Genomic DNA, 15,622 nt, shown 5'->3' on the forward strand with positions numbered 1-15,622 from the left:
CATGTAGCCAAGCACTATATAGATACTCCTACCACAGTACCACTCACAGTTTCTTTAACATGACGTGTTTCCATGCTTTACATGAGTTAATCCAAAATTTTCAGTGTGGTTGTGGGTGGGGGCAAGGGGTGAGCCAGTTCATTTTTTTCTCCCATTTTGAGATTTCAGTTTGGCCACCATCAACCTTGGCTTCAGTGATAAGATAGAGTGAGATTCGTCAAATTGAAGCGGCTTGGGTTTGACATCATCATATATCATGGGACGAGGATAACTGTACTTAATTTCCGAACAATTTCTTTTTATTTGGCCTACACCATCAGCACTGACATTTATCTCCATATTCCAACATATATATATATATATATATATATATATATATATATATATATATATATATATATATATATATATATATATATATATATATATATATATATATAGGTCATTTCAATTTGGTTCCAAGTCAAACTCTTTTAACTTTGGATCAAATTTACAGAAAAAAATACACCAATATCTGTAGCATCAAATTAGTTTTGTTAGATTCACAATGAAATATTTCTTGACAATGCAATTCATTGGTATTGTAGTAATACATTTTTGTGTAGAAGCTTAGTTAAAGAAAGAATATGACTTAGTACGTTTTGGAATGGAGGGAATACCGTACTTTTTAGCGAAGGCAGTTATAGACAGCACGGACGAAACTGTGGAAGTCTATTGTCAGGTGACACTCACATGATCCATCGTACAACAATCCAAAGCAAAGCACAGAAGCAGGCAAATGATTGTGGGTAACGGTGTACCAAGCAAGTCCCAAACAACGACCATCCATCCAACTTCTTTCCCCGGCTCGTCGTTCCCGTGACGTAGTATGTCTCTATATATCCCCACCAGAGGCCCCTTTGCTTCACAGAAAACTGTCTTGCGCAGCACCGGCCAGTACCAACTCGATCAATAATCTCCCTCTCCAATGCCGTCTTTCATCGACGGCCCCACTTTCCGGGCGCTGCTCCGGCCGTCCACCAATGGGCGCCGGACGACCAAGATCTCCGACAGCGGCGGCGGAGGCGGCATCTTCAAGATGTTCAAGCTCATGCCCATGCTCTCGTCCGGCTGCAAGATGGTGGCGCTGCTCGGCAAGCACAACAACCGGGCGCTGCTGGCCGACCACGCCACGACGGTGACGCTGTTCGGCCACCGCCGGGGCCGCGTGAGCCTGGCCATCCACGAGGACACGCGCGCGCCGCCGCTGTTCCTCATCGAGCTGCCCATGCTGTCGAGCACGCTGCACCGGGAGATCTCGTCGGGGACCGTCAAGCTGGCGCTCGAGAGCGACACCCGCAGCGCGCGCCGCCGGCTCGTGGAGGAGTACGTCTGGGCCGTCTACTGCAACGGCCGCAAGGCCGGGTACGCCATCCGCAGGAAGGAGGCCTCCGACGACGAGCGCCACGTGCTGCGCCTGCTGCGCGGCGTGTCCATGGGCGCCGGCGTGCTCCCGCCGCCGGCGGCAGGCCCCCCCGAGAAGGAGGGCAGCGGCGGCGGCGTGCCCGCGGGGGCGGGGCCCGACGGGGAGCTCACCTACGTGCGCGCCCGCGTCGAGCGCGTCGTCGGCTCCAAGGACTCGGAGGCCTTCTACATGATCAACCCCGAGGAGGGTGGAAACGGCGGCGACAATAATGGGGGTGGTGGAGGAGGCGGCGCACCGGAGCTGAGCATTTTCCTAGTAAGGATGAAATGAGTAAACCATCATGCATATTACTACTGCTACAACATACATATATATAAATATAATAGGGTACTACGTATATTGTTTTCACTTTGTGAATCTGAACATGCATATACACACTCCTGTTGCACAGATGTGTTGTATGAATGAAACTGTCAATAGATCGAGGGTGTGTATAGTTTGTAATCTAACTGATGTATATCTCCATGTTAGATAATTGATTTTGTGAATCCGACCCAGACCAAACCAAACCCACCAATTGTTTTGGATCTCATCCTCTGATCCGATCGACACGGATCGGCAAATTTTCGTTTTGACTCACGTAGTCCACGCATATGAGAGATGACAGTATGGCCAGCATGCCGACGAGCAGCACGTTGATGTAGGTCTCCGTAGGTCGATCACCGGCATGGATGGCAATGAGACTGTTGCGACTCCCCAGCAACGCACCAACGACGACGCCGGTGACCATGTTCAGTTTGGACCCCCGACGTGGTGGTACTGAAACTGAAAGCCGCCTTTGCAGGTGGCTGCATTCGTGCCAAGCATATGTAGACGCTCGGGATCAACCCGTTCATGTAATAAGGCACCACTCGCCGTTGGTCCGTTGCTCCTCCGGGGTGTAGTCGACCTGATCCTGGAAGAGGTCTCGCAAAGGACCATGGAGTCACGGCCATGCCGGCGCACCGATTGTACCTGTTTTGAGGCCCTTAGGCACTTGGCGTAGGTTGCGAGCAGGAAAGACATTGAGGTCTCGACGTCTCGTACTGCAGGCGAAGCTGCCTCCCTCCGCGTGTACGTAAAGCTCACCGACGGCGAGGCCGGAACAGCTCACATGCACGAACATGTCCGCTGGGCCTGTGGGCATGGGCTGGGCACGATCTTAAGGAAGGGTAGGGCTGGGCCAGATAATTATTAGGACGAAATTAATTAAACTAGTTATTTGGATGCTTTAAGATTTGTGCAGTTTTCATGGAAGGGGCCATGGGAGCAAAACTCTTATTCACAAGCATAGCATAGTTGTGCGAGATTTTCGCGCTATAAATGTGATGAGAAACAGAAGTGTTAGGGTGTGCCTTGTCATGTATCATGTGTGTGTACCATAATAATTCTCTTTTAAGTGATGCATGTGGAATCTGGTAGCTAGGCGCAGTGGTCATAAGTTTGGAATAGCTAATCAGCTAGCTCTTTCCTTCTCCACCTTTTAAGTTTGGCACAAAGGCTAGGCAGCCTTTGGCAAACAATTTCATACGAATAAAACCTGTAGTATATATATGAAAGAGAGTGATGCTTCATTGGATACACGGTTGATTTCTATGTTCAAAGAAAAAAAAAAGAATGCTCAAGCTTCATGTGTTCTTTGGTTGTTGGTTTCCCGAGGCTTGTAAATTTTGTGTATACTTTTTTTTACTTTCACCTGCGAATATAATTCAGCAAAGCTTTTACGGACCCTTCAAAAAAAGCTTCATATTCTCTTCCCTCATATGTTCTTGAAAATCTTTATCTTCATCCATTCACAAAACTATGTGACAAAATGCCAGTATTCTCGGAGCCATATGTAATAGAAGAGATAATTAAATTTATAGATGCACACTGTAAAATTCATTTGAGAAACAATAGACCAGACATTGTGGCAATAAAAACCAAGATTTTCGAACACGACCCTTACTTTTTTTTGGCAGTCCTTAGCGGCCGCAGATAAGGGGGCCCATGGGTCATAACTTACGTGGACCGTTTCTGATAATTATTTTTCAGAATATTTAAAAGAAAAGGTTACGCTACTACTATCAACAATTCTGCATGGTGTCACATGAGCATAAAGGTTGTGGACTTTGAATTTCACAAATTGCGACCGGTGGGTTGCTTAGTGGCATTAAGCCACTAACTCATCAAAAAGTCGCTCCCACAGCTCCCTCGTTTTTGCACTGTAGGTGGGGAGCGGAAAAAACCCGCTCCCCACCGCTCCCTCGTCTCTCTTGCATGGTCTATCTCGCGTCCATCGCGCCACTCTCTGCCTCCGTCTATCTCGCGTCCATCGCGCCACTCTCTGCCTCCGTCTCTCTCGCGTTCATCGCGCGACTTCGTCGGCATCTCGTCTCTGCCAGCAGGTCGCCCAGATCCAGCCCGCCATCACCGAGCTCACGCGAGATCGACCCTGCCATTGTCGATTTCGCCGAGATCCAGCCCGCCGTCACCGAGATCGAGACCGCCGGACTTGCCGAGCCTGAGGCCGCTGAGCTTGCCTCCTCCTTGCGCTGCCACGCTTGCCTTCCCCTTCCTCTAGCGGGTTGGGACGGGAGCCATTAAGGGAGCTCTACCGAACAACGCCGAAAGCAGTGGCAAGCCGGAGGGAGCTGAAGCAGCGGGGAGCAGGAGTGGAAGCGGGTTGAGAGCGTTGCCAAACTGGCTCTTAAGGTTTAGCCCAAATAAACCGATGAAATTAGATGATTTTTTTTATGATGATGACTTCGGTGATTGCCATAACGAGGTCAATGGTGTAGGTGTATGTTTTATCGGCAAGAGGCTAATTCGTAGTCATTATCTGTAATGCGAGGGGTGCTTCTCGGCACTCCGCCACTCCCATGAGGACAACAACTTCAGGTCATTGATCTCATCACCGATGGTCGATGGAGAGGAAATCATGCACACATGATGGGTTAAGGGTGAGAGGTGATGAAATCTGCAGCCAATGTTGTACCCGACGATGCAATTGTCGATGTTTTTTCATCATTTCTGATCTATGTTGGATTGGTTTCGGAACGTTGGATCTTACGATATGTCTAATATTTTGGGGTTGATCGTGGGATTCAGCCTAAAGATTGCACTTTCGCTTCGATGTTCTTTAAAGCTCTATTCTGCATCCAGAAAAATCACTAGTGAAGAAGACGATCAAAAAAATCTAGATAGAATATTGTATCTTTTTTATTTCAGATTTTTTTTCATGTGTATAACTTGGGATGTTATGTGCCAAGTTTTATATCAATTCTCCCTTCTCTTCGTAAAAAAAGATATAGTCAGTGCGTTAACAGTGCTTGCCTGCTTAATTATGTGAATACCAAGAATTGCCAACAGCTTCCCCATGTAGGCAAGTATACCATGCATGCATGAACGGTTTACAGTTTCCAGAGTAGCTTCAGGTACTGTACGTTTACAAAAATGAAAGGTCTCATCTCATCAGAGGAAATAAAACAAATTGGGTGGGGTCTGGGGACAATCCTCATCGGAACAGTGCTGTCGTGTGAAAAAACTTCTGAATCTGAAACGGATAGGTCTACTTGGAGTTGGAGTACAATCTCTCAACTAATCTGTATTATCGTTCTTACTTTTCTTTGACCACTGGATAAAGAGTAAAGCTGGTCCATGAACTCTTGCTTAAAAACTGCAAAACAAAAAATCTCCGACACTTGTGAAGACTTCACTGTGAAAAGATCAAACGAACTTTCGCAATCTACTGTATGTCTGTATGTCGGGATTACTCCATCTTTAGTCGTCACGATTTACGTGCCGATAACTTTGATTCGATTTAAAAAAAATACGTGCAATATTTCTATCCCTAAATAAATTTATTAAAAAACTAGATTCAAATATTTATATAATGATACTAATTATGTATAATAAATATTAATATTTTTTAATATATATTTAGTCAAAATTATTTCTTAAAAAATAAAAACGACAGATATTTAGAGACGGAGGGAGTACCTGTGAATGCGTGATGATGTCTGACGCTCTTGTTCAGCGGGTAGCCATCATCCTTTTATAGTTATATATTTGGATTTTTCTTTTGGAAGAAAATGGTGCCTATCATCCAAGAAGATGGCAGAATCCATATGAGCAGTGATGGAAGAGCTGTCGATCGATCAGCTGCTGCATCAACACAGCATGGCGGATGCACGCCCCTTGGGCAGGATCTGGTCCTGGAAAATTAAGCGAGTGTGTGGTTTCTCCTCCTAAATTTTAGTCGTTATCGCATGGAATGTTTAGATGCATATATAGAGTATTAAATATAGAGTAATTATGAAACTAATTGCATAGCTTGCGACTAATTTACGAGACGAATCTTTTAAACCTAATTAGTTCATGATTTGACAATGTAGTGCTACAGTAAACATGTGCTAATAACGGATTAATTAGGCTTAATAAATTCGTCTCGTGAAGTACCGACATATTTTGTAATTTTTTTTATTAGTATCTGAACACCCCATATGACACCCTCACGTGACACCTCCTAAATTTAGTCACCGGATCCAAACACTAAGTTGATTCTTATTCTCAGTGGGGCTGCTTCGTCTCTCGGTCAAAATGGGCAACCTATGCGTAGGGGTGTCTAGTGTTCAGATCTGTTAGTAGCCCCTATTCACTATTCCGTATAAAAATATCTGCCTTCTGCAAGCGTATCCTCGTCTACTCCATCTTCTCTCCCCTTTCTCCCTCGCTCCCTCCCTCCATCTCTGTCGTGCAATGGCACGCCGGCGCGGGCAGAGCTCGGCCGCCCCCTCCCTTCCCCCCACCTCCCCGCACGGGCAGGCCCCCGCGGCACAGCGCGCCGCGGGTGGTGTGGGCCTCACGCGGCGGCGCGGCGTGGGCAGCCAAAGCCGCTCCCCTCCGCGCGAGCTCCTGCAGATAGTCGACGCAGGTCTGCTCTTCCTCGAAACGTTCGTGGCCCCAACAGCTCTGGTGTTCCTTGCCTTGTCCTCTCTTTGGTTTGGTCCCTCCTCCCCCTCTCTTCGTACCTCTCCCTATGGGATCTTCCTCTCCCAGCGCTCGCGGAGGCTCGCTCCCCTTCGCTGTGGACGCCGATCTATGTGCGAGCGACCTGTTGGCCTCTAATGGAGGAAACCCTAGCTTACTACTACTTTTGTTTTGCACTCTGTAGGGTGTGGCCTCCTTGGTTCTATTGGATCTTGACAACAGGCATTGTTGTGCCATACAGCTGAGCACGTGGCCATGTCAATGATATTTATTTGGGTGCATCCCTGATGATTTTGGGTCTATTGTATGCATCTTGGTCACCTACGATGATGACTAACTTTTTTCTTGTTACAGTTTAGTTTGAGGGAATGGGCTGCTGCTGTGATGATTGCATCATAATCCATGTTTAATGTCTGATTTGCAGTGATCGTAGGCTGTCGTTACACAGTTTATATCTCTTTCTTTTTCCCTGGTAACTCAGGCAATGTTCAGGAGCTATGATGATTCTTCCTTTACATCTACCTACTATGTTGATAACTGAGGCAATGATCATGAGCGGTATTGATTTTGCTTTTTCCATCTCTTTTCTGTCTGTTAAGCGATAACTGAGGTGGCTGCCTGATGTGGATGTCGTCTCCTTGACAGGACCCTGCTGAAATGCACAGCTTGTGATGTCATTGCCTCTGATGCTTTCTCCTTTTGTCTAATGTAATCATTGCCTTTAGTTTTGCAGTCATGCTTGCTTATGATCATTGTCTGTGATGTTTGCCTGGGAAGTCAGAGATATTCCTCTTCATTGTATGCCTGTGATCATTGTCTGTGAACATCGCTTGTCTCCACAGATTATACACTGTTGGTTCTGAGCACATGCCCTATTCCCGGAGATTACATTGTTACATGCTTTGGTTGTTGGTGATCACTTTTTTGGTTCTCCTGTTTCTTTTTGTTCTAAGTACACTTTGGTTTGTGCTTCACTAAAACTATTACATGAAAATTTTGGTTCTGCTTACACATAAATTTCTTACACATGTGCGTACAAGATTGTATGGTGATAAAAAGGCCTTCTAATTATGTACCATTGATGCCCTTTCGTTTTGATGAAAAAAAATATGAGGTACCTATTCTAGCAGATTGTTTAGCTGTGCCTGTTGCGAATATGCATACCAGATATTTGATTAGTATCATAACAGTTTGGTGACTATATTCAGTTTTTTGGTCAGCTGTTTATTTCCTTCTTTGTTTGATTTATTTTCACCTCTTATTCTTATGGACCTAATGGTTGGCCTTCAGCTATTTCTATTTCCTTTGTTGTTGCTCTGCATTTGTTGTCGAAAAATGTGCAGAGCCATCCTTTCCATCGCCGCTGCTATTTCTGCCCTGTATTTTTCTAGCAGGTTGCCATGTACAGAGGCATCATCCTTTCCATCGTTGTTTCTATTTCTGTCGCTGTTGTTTCCCAACAGGCTGCCATGTCAGGGATACCATGTATCTTATACTGTCTAATCTTTTAATCTTTTTCTCCATTCATAGCAACTAGTCTTGTTTGACCATATATCTTCTTTTTGGTGAGATTGTGTTTATAAGCTACCAATAATTCATTTTGGCGTGCGAGAGAAAGATGAGTACCTCACTTGAGATCCTTTGCGGCATGTTTCCTCAACTGCTCAGCCAGTTTGTAGACTGTTATCAGCATGAAATTTGATGAAGAATCAAATTATTCCACGTTGATTCCTTTGTTTTGTATTTTAGTTTGACAAAACTCTTTCATCGGTCCATTCTATACTCATGGAGCTCAAAAGGTTTGTTTCAGGCATCACATACTTCATTGGCGAATTCAAGCCAAATCAACCTTTACAATATACATACACCTGTCTTATGTAGTCTTGTTTGTGAACGCATTGATCCTGCAGGTAGGGCAGAAGCATGCCAGGTTGACCATGTAAAAAACAAGATTCAGCACATTGTCGTATCGCAAATTGCTAGGAACCAAAAAGGTTTGTTCTTGCTGCGCATATATGGATTGCATTCTTTTCCCTGTAGCTGTAGTATGTTTGTGACTATCCTATATTTTTTGGAGGAATTCCTTGTGTGCCATTAAAAAAGATCACAATGCTTATGTGCCCCTAGAAAAGTTCAGCGGTCTTCAGCGCCACTGCTCCAACTTTTTTGTGCCCTCTATGCCACTACCGTCAGTTTAGGCTCTAACGCCGTCAAACTGTAGGTGTGAAAAGTCGAAAAGACCCTTAAGTCTAAATATTTCATTAATTTTTTTGAGCATCTTAACGACTTCAAATGAAAAAAACTCAAAACTAGAAAGTTGTAGATCTCGTCGAGATCTATAATTTTCATATAAAAATTATCTTCATTTAATTCCGCAAAAAAATATGATTTTTCTAAGATATATTAATCATATCAAATCATATTTTTTGCGGAATTAAATGAAGATAATTTTTATATGAAAATTATAGATCTCGACGAGATCTACAACTTTCTAGTTTTTAGTTTTTTCATTTGAAGTCGTTAAGATGCTAAAAAATTAATGACATATTTAGACTTAAGGGTATTTTTGACTTTTCACACCTGCATTTTGACGGCGTTAGAGCCCAAATTGACGACAGTGGCATGGAGAGCACAAAAAAGTTGGAGCATGGCGTTAAAGACCACTGAACTTTTCTAAAGACACACAGGGTATTGTGATCTTTTTTAATGGCACACAGGGAATTCCCCCATATTTTGAGCTTATATTGTACCACATGAATGGGCCTCTAGAGTAGACCTCAATAGCAAATGGAAAAAAATACACGGTCTTTAGAGGCCCAGCCATCTCATTAGTTGTCTGATCTTCACAGCGGAAACGGTGTCTGCTCATACAACCTTGATATACAAATGTCATTTAAGTTACATATCAATTGCTTGGTCCTTTTTCTTTTGGAATAAATTTACTCCTACGTAACTCTGTACGGTGGCTTCAGACACGGTTTGGCCTATGTAGTATAAAATAGTCTTGAAGCTTTTCTTTTCGGTTTTGATAAGAAACTTGAAGGTCCATTCACCTGCTTCTCACTTTTCAATTAAACTATTACCTCCTGTTACCTATTATTTTTTTATCTTTAGTTTATCCTCACATATATATTAACATATTTCCCTAAATAATGTTTTGGAAATAATTTAGTCTGTCCATTTTTAAATTTGTATTATTTCGGTTATAATAGTGATTTCAGGTACGGTAGGATAAGGTGGCGAAGCCATTCTAACTAATCTGGACGTACTGCAGACCATGTAAGAACACTTACATTGAAGAAACAACCACTATACTTTGATGAAATGTCAGTTCACCACACCTCTACACAACCATCTTAACTTATAGGTCAGTCTTAACCGTTTCGATCGAGTTAAATCATTTTAGGTTATTTTTAGTAAGCGCCTCATAAACAGAGACGCTTTTGCCTACGCGCTTACTAAACGTAACCTAAAACGATTTGAGATGGCTAGTCACTAAAAATGACCTAAAAGTTAGTACATCTATGTTTGCACTTATAGAAAAAAAATCTAAAAAAAGTTTATGCTAAGCGCGCGTATAACATTGTAGGTTGGTTAATATAGTGTATGTATCTATATGGAGTTACTTTACATAATGATTCTATTTCAATGATACAGGAAAAAAGAAAACGGTTGAGAAACATACACAGACCAGAGCATCGAACCAACCAAAAAGAACAACAGCCATTCCCCATCAGAATCCCCAGCAAAGAGGTGATTTCCTGGAACACTATAGTACATAGCTACATATTATAGCACCCAGAACAGAATAACAGAAAATATCAATTTTAATGTAAGACTTTGGCGTGCACTATGAACATTGGTTCGTTAAATTTAGAGGTGCAATGTCATATTAATGTATACTATATCTGCTACTGTTCCAAGATTATGCCAGTTAGATACTATTCCATGCTCATGCTATTTGTGTATTTCTCCATACCTATGATAATCACAAATGCCACACAATTTAGCTCAAATTGTTTCCTTGTAGTCAATCTTCTTCTCTATTGTTGGCAGAAATGACCTATGTGTATCTTGATGAGGATTACAGGGTTCACACTGGTACTGCTCGCAGCCTTCTTATCTGATAATCTACAACATTATCTATTTGGCATCTTCCAAATTTGGAATACTTCGATGCTTCTTTTTGATTCAGACCAATCAGGGTTAGCACTATAATAATAGTGCCATACATGTACGGACAACTTCTACCCACCATTTCATGTTTTTAAACATTTTAGTTTATTGTAGTTGCCCATGCACGCATCGTGTATTCTTAGGTATATACATATCCTGCATATAGGAACTGAATTAAAATTTCTTCTATGTATGTTTCTAAACTTTCTTTTGGTACCTGCAACAGCCCATTTAGTCACATAATATTTTAGATTTAACCTATATATACGGCCTCAGTTAAGCTATTTTGATGCTTTAGGAATGGAAATGCCATTTTTGTTCCAACAATAGGACATCTAGGTTCTCAGGTTAATTAGCCTTTGTGGTTATTTTGTGGTCCATAATTTTTACACCATTCATTGCTCTTTTTATAGTGATGCCACTTCACACTTCATGAAAAGGGTTAGCAGATACAATTCATCCTCAGACAGATAGCTCAAGCGCCTATGAAGACACCGCTTCTCACGCCCTTAGGTGCCTGTAGGCTCTATACGGTTTTGCCATACTAGATTATATAGCTTTCAGGGATTTGTTTTGTATAGACAGCTTGCACAACATATTTTTTCGCTTGTTGACAGATCAAATCAATAGAGCAGATCTAAAAAGCTAGTTTTACCAGCAAAAGTAAGACATCCATGAAACCAAAGCAAATAGTTGCGCCTTTACACAGATCGATTCAATATACTAAAACTGAAAATTTAAATTTTTCAGTGAAACCTATACATCGTTATGTGCAATGATATTGAGTTACCACTGTCCTTTTCCCACTACTTTATTCTCAGCTGCATGACCCTTTTGTTTTTTTCCCATATCAGTACAAAGAACATGGTATTCGTTCCTTTAATCATAGCCTTCCAATGCATCTTATTGGTACATAAAGTCTCTGGATCTATTTCAAAAATATAGGACAAAGAAAGCGATGAAGAGAACACAAACAAAAATAACGAAACGGATAAAAAAGGTGGCTCCTTCAGCGTCAAAGAACTGGGCAAGGAGGTAATTTCCTGCAGCCTTAAAATACATGGCTCCATGCTATAATGCGTGGGAGAATATAGCACAGACCATTGGTCTTGCTAACAGAACTCAACATGCATTACATAAAGCACACTAACAGGAACACAAAAGCTAGGTTTGCTTTCCTATAAGAGCTGCATGTATGATTTACAGGGCCACAACGGAAGACCACATGCGGAAAGAAAAGAGCAACAGTAGCGTAGGTTCATCTCACAAACAGCGGAGGTAGCTACTACACGCTCATACTACCTATCTATTCAGCAGTTGTGATTCCATTTTCTCCAACCTTATAATACATTGCCCAACCACTGATGTATTTATTTCTATCTATCTCCCTCCACTTTCTTGGAAATCCACTGTGAAAGAGCTTGTGCTGAACCACTGATTCTAGGAAGGCAAGCGATAGAGTTTATGGTTGATTCTAGGAAGCAAGAGCTTTTTCTGACTACAAAGGTGCTTGTGCCCACCTGTTGAACTTTATGTTTAGATTTAGCCTCAATGGTTATAGGCCACATTATTTTCCATTCTGATAAGTTAAAATTCAACTTTGTTGATTGCTATTTTCTTTGGTCAGTCCGTATGCTTCGTAGAATTTCTTTGGCTGGTTGCTGAAAAACCTCTAATTCTGGATAAAAAATAATTATTATTGTGTCACTAACTTTTGTATTTTGGGGCTAAAGCAGAATCGGGTTTCAACTTTTACAAACAAGATGGTGGTGGAGGGTTTTCCAGCAGTAGAGTAAAAATCTGGAAATGAAAGGTGTGTTCTTCTCTCATCACTCCATTAACTGTGTTTAGATTCTGGTTTTAAAATTAATTCGGGTCTACTTATCTAAAGATTTTAGATCATTTTAGGTAAAGCCTATTTGAAAAGTTGCTTATAAGCAGTAGATGACGACTGGTGTTTTTATGCAGAGCTTTTTGTGTTGCACGCTGACCTTATCAGCTCATTATTTATCGACCGGATTAGTTTAGTTCAACGTTCACAATAAAATCTATTTTTTTATACTTGATTCCTCTCGTACCGTGAAGAAACGCCATGTTTGCTTGGCTTATAAGCCATACTTTTTCAGTCAACGAACAATATTTCTCTCTCACAATAAATCAGCCAACAGTACTTTCAGTCATGGCTTATCAGCCAAAAGTCATTCTGTCTAATGGTATGGTCATAACAGTGAAGGGTGGCAGACTTGTGAGCCTCTGGTTGCCCATTGAACTACCGGGTTATTGTCTAATTCCGTTGATTACTGTCAGTTTCTATGGCAACATGCTGCATTACTATGACAAGCTGCTGCATTGCCAATGAACCATATGTTACTGCTTTTTTTGCTCCAAAAATATAGATGAAGGAACTTCATATTGGGCAGTTTGTCTTGTTACATGTTTTTGTTTTGTTAGCGATTCCCCTTCTCTGTCCAAGTAGAACAATACTACTTATCTATTTTCACCTATAGATGGAAAATAGCAATTACAATTCACTGTATTGTTACTTTTCTTAATTCTACAGGTTGTCCCTAATTCTATATCTTGTCATAGGCATAGAGGGATGAACTCTCAAGTTTAGTTGAGGATCTACTGAATCCTACCTCGATATCATGGCGTGTCCGTGTATGTTACATGTCTCACTTTACCAAAGGTCGTTGCTCTATCCAAAACAAATACAAATTCTCGTATCTTCTGTGTGGGTATATCTTTGTCCTTTCCATACTACAATAGGAATCACTTGTAAGCTTCTTTCCTCATCTTTCAGTAATTTGCACCTTCTTGCTACCTATTGTTTTTCCTTATAGGCTAGCTAATCTAACATAGAGTGGAACAATTATGACAACCAACATTTATGATAAATTGTGGATGAGCTTCCAAATGTACATCCAAAACCACCGATGAAAATAAGTATTCATTTGTTTGGAGCAATGTTGCCTTGCCAATTAAATCGCAATTAGTAGTGCAATATTTTTACATGCTATGCCAGCAATGAAATGTTCCTGCAATGTTTCTCTGATGACTTCCTGTTGTCTGCAAGTTGGCTTCCATTAGGGTGGTCACAATGCTGGATTCTAGAATGTTCAATTGGAACTATATATGCCATGCTTTGTCCTTATCACTCTACATTATTCTGCATTTGGTTTCCGCACACTGCGTTTCACTGTTTAACATGGTGAAATTGTGTGGCCTTGTGGGAACTATATCTGCCATAGCGTGCTCTTTGTTGCTTGCCAGCCTGTACTTTTGATATCTCCGTCTTATGCCCTGATGTGCTTATTACCAGCTTAGACCAGCCTGGTGTTCACATATTGTCCCTTAGTTTGCTCATAACCTTTCTTGTCATGTGCTTAGACCAATCTGTATTTTGTACCCAACTTATTGTTTCTGTATATACTTCTTTTCCATATTCTTATTTAACGGTTTTTTATCTCCTTTTTCAAGGTGGCATGCCTACGGTTTCTTATATGTCATACCTGTGATACATGATTCCTATTGGCTTAAATATTGACCTCGCTTTATGTCATAGATTGCTCCGATGCACCAAACTTGGAATTGACGAGAAAGCGCCTCTGATACGAACTAAAGCACTGGAAAGGCAACGTGATCCCATATTTATATATATCGAGCCATGCATTAACATCGACTATGTTAGACTCATCAAGTATGTTTGGCTTGAACTAATGCTATATGCCTGTATAATATCCCTCCACCTTCATGATCTCCTGAATGAATTAGATATGCATCTTTTATAATACCGCTATTTCCTTTTCCTTGCGAATTTATTCATATTAACCATCAAATTGAATCGCAAATTGTTCGACGTGTGCAAAGGCACGCGTAATGTACTTATCGTGTGTATTACAATGCAAAGTATTTATCGTGTGTATGCTAAAATCTTGAAAAAAATATGCGAACATGTTCAGATTCACGATTCTGTTTCCGACTAACCACCAACGCACGCGAGGGCGCACGTGATGGACCAGTAGTCCATGATGGGCCATAATGATCTGTCCAGGTCCATATGAATAATTTGTCTTTGAATTAATGCTTTGATTCTCTTAATTTTTTTTTCTTTTTCTGCTTTAAATTTTCATTAGACCTTCGCTCCCTTTTCCTTTTTTTTTAGAAAAAAAAGGGTGAACTTACAAACGAGATGGATCATGGACATGGATGCTGAAGGGGCTTAGTGCTCAGAAAAGGACGTGTTATTCAGCAAACAAAATGAGCCGTGGAAGCACTCATTTGGCCCAGCATGTGGCCCAAGCGCACCGCTGTAGTACGGGTCAGGCCCAAGAAGATGAAAGCAAGAGTGAATTAACTCGGAAGGTATTTTGTCTATACTATACGAGGTAACGGTGGAAGCAATTTGCGGAGTTACAGAGACTGATGCCAAAGCTTGGCTAGCTGCGATATTCAAGATTCTCCCACAAGCGGATTCAGTTAGAGTCGCAGTGGTTCTGCGGGCTATTTGGTATGTCCGTCCGAAAGCAATTCACCGGAATGAGTTCCAAAGCCCATTGTCGACCCACAGTTTTATTGACAGGTTCATAGCTGATCTTGGGCAAGAACCGGGGCTGTTTGGATGCAACCCTGGCCAAAATTGCCTGGGGAGGCCCCTTGCCTGTACGTTGCCTGAATGTCATTTGGTTGGAGCCCTGAGTTTCTTTGCCTGGTGTGAATGCCTGTGCTGGTTGCCTGTGGCCAGGCGCATGAAATTGATCGCCTGGGAGGACGCCGAGATGCCTGGTTTTTTAGTCACCGTAAAACACTGTTGTCTTATCTCCATGCAACCAACGAACCAAATGGTTGCCCCGTTCTTCTGTCCACTCAGGCAAATATCTAGGACTTCAACCAAACGGTACAACAGTTTCTTCATCTGCCTGACCAGGCATTTTTATAACCGGTGACAGGCAGCTCACAGGCAGGTGAAATGCCCAGGCAAATAGCTCAGGGTTGCATCCAAACATGCCCAAGCCAAGGCCGGCGTCCCCT

The 15,622-nt window shown here is 42.0% G+C and overlaps 1 protein-coding gene across 1 annotated transcript; it reads left to right on the forward strand.

Moving 5' to 3' along the window:
- The first annotated feature begins 927 nt into the window (after nucleotides 1-927).
- Nucleotides 928-1,870, forward strand: LOC136546380 (protein MIZU-KUSSEI 1-like). The gene has a single exon (XM_066538363.1). The coding sequence runs from the start codon at nucleotides 968-970 to the stop codon at nucleotides 1,733-1,735; it is 768 nt and encodes a 255-aa protein (XP_066394460.1). The 5' UTR covers nucleotides 928-967; the 3' UTR covers nucleotides 1,736-1,870.
- Nucleotides 1,871-15,622: the final 13,752 nt, after the last annotated feature.

The sequence above is a fragment of the Miscanthus floridulus genome, chromosome 3 (assembly GCF_019320115.1).
Source record: "Miscanthus floridulus cultivar M001 chromosome 3, ASM1932011v1, whole genome shotgun sequence".
Lineage (NCBI taxonomy): Eukaryota > Viridiplantae > Streptophyta > Magnoliopsida > Poales > Poaceae > Miscanthus > Miscanthus floridulus.